The sequence below is a fragment of the Aplysia californica genome, unplaced genomic scaffold (genome assembly GCF_000002075.1).
Source record: "Aplysia californica isolate F4 #8 unplaced genomic scaffold, AplCal3.0 scaffold00509, whole genome shotgun sequence".
NCBI lineage: Eukaryota > Metazoa > Mollusca > Gastropoda > Aplysiida > Aplysiidae > Aplysia > Aplysia californica.
Window position 1 is genome coordinate 119,663 of NW_004797779.1, and position 1,121 is coordinate 120,783.

The 1,121-nt window shown below is 40.7% G+C and overlaps 1 protein-coding gene across 1 annotated transcript in view; it reads right to left on the bottom strand.

Moving 5' to 3' along the window:
* LOC101860764 (high affinity cAMP-specific and IBMX-insensitive 3',5'-cyclic phosphodiesterase 8B) overlaps window positions 1-1,121 on the bottom strand; it is a gene marked incomplete at its 5' end in the record, with an annotated part of 121,319 nt that overhangs the window by 19,855 nt on the left and 100,343 nt on the right. The window contains 1 exon segment of the mRNA XM_013086826.2: window positions 931-1,019. Within this exon segment, the coding sequence (XP_012942280.1) occupies window positions 931-1,019 (89 nt within the window).

Here is a 1,121-nt window from a genome sequence, read left to right on the forward strand (position 1 = left end):
TCTCTCTCTATCTATCTATATATATATATAACACAATTCCAAATAAACTTCGGATTCTCTGAACTTTAAAAATTATTTGGCTCTGAACTGACATCAATCAAATCTCTACATACATACACAAGCTCATCGAGACTCCTCAAAAAGTTTATTTCTCAGATTCCATTACTTTGACGAGCACCTCATTTCACCACAATATAACGTCTCTAATGTCTCTAATGTCTCTAATGTCTCTAATGTCTCTAATGTCTCTAATGTCTCTAATGTCTCACACATTGCACTAGGAGCCCCCCCCCCTTTTCGATGAAAGGAATGATCGGTGCATGAACATCAACTGAAAGTCATTGGCCTACAATATTTACACTCTACCGGAATGAGCAAGATATTATCATGAAAAAAAAGTGACACACATGTTTCCAAGTTGCCAAATATAATCAATATAATAGATATTAAGATTGATTTTCTATTCCGCTTTCGTGGTTGTACACTCCAGAATATCTAAGGTATGGAAGGAGTGCGCACTCATTGTGAACGGAAGCCTCATTTGTTCACAATGGCGTCTAAAAAGACGGACTTTCCCCAGATTAGATCGAAACGAAACCTATGAAAAAATGAAAATTAAACTACAGTGAATTCAGACGTCAGACTCTTAGGTTAAACTGAACCACCGTTAATTTTTTTTTTTCAAATTCGAAAGTTAAGTGGTTCTGAAGTTTTAGGCGGCAAAAGAAGAACGTTCAACCAGATGTGCACTGGCACAATCAGTGGAAAGATCCTCGGTGGCATTTTGGAAAGAGCAACGGAGCATCAATGGACATGTCCGGAGTGAAGGGATGTTGCTCCCTGAAACAATGAACAATGAACAATGAACAATGAGGCGGCTAAACAGACGGACTTTCTCAAATGTGATATGTACAGACTCCAGACACTCACCCAGTGGGCCCCAACACCGGGATGACTTTACAGTGGAAAGGTATCGTGTCTCCGCTCTTCCGCCGAGTGTAGTACGTGCCCTCCCAGTGCTGGGGACGGAGGGGGGGGGAAGAGAGAGGAGAGAGATATTCCGTCAGTTCATCATCATCATCATCATCATCATCATCATCATCATCATCATCATCATCATC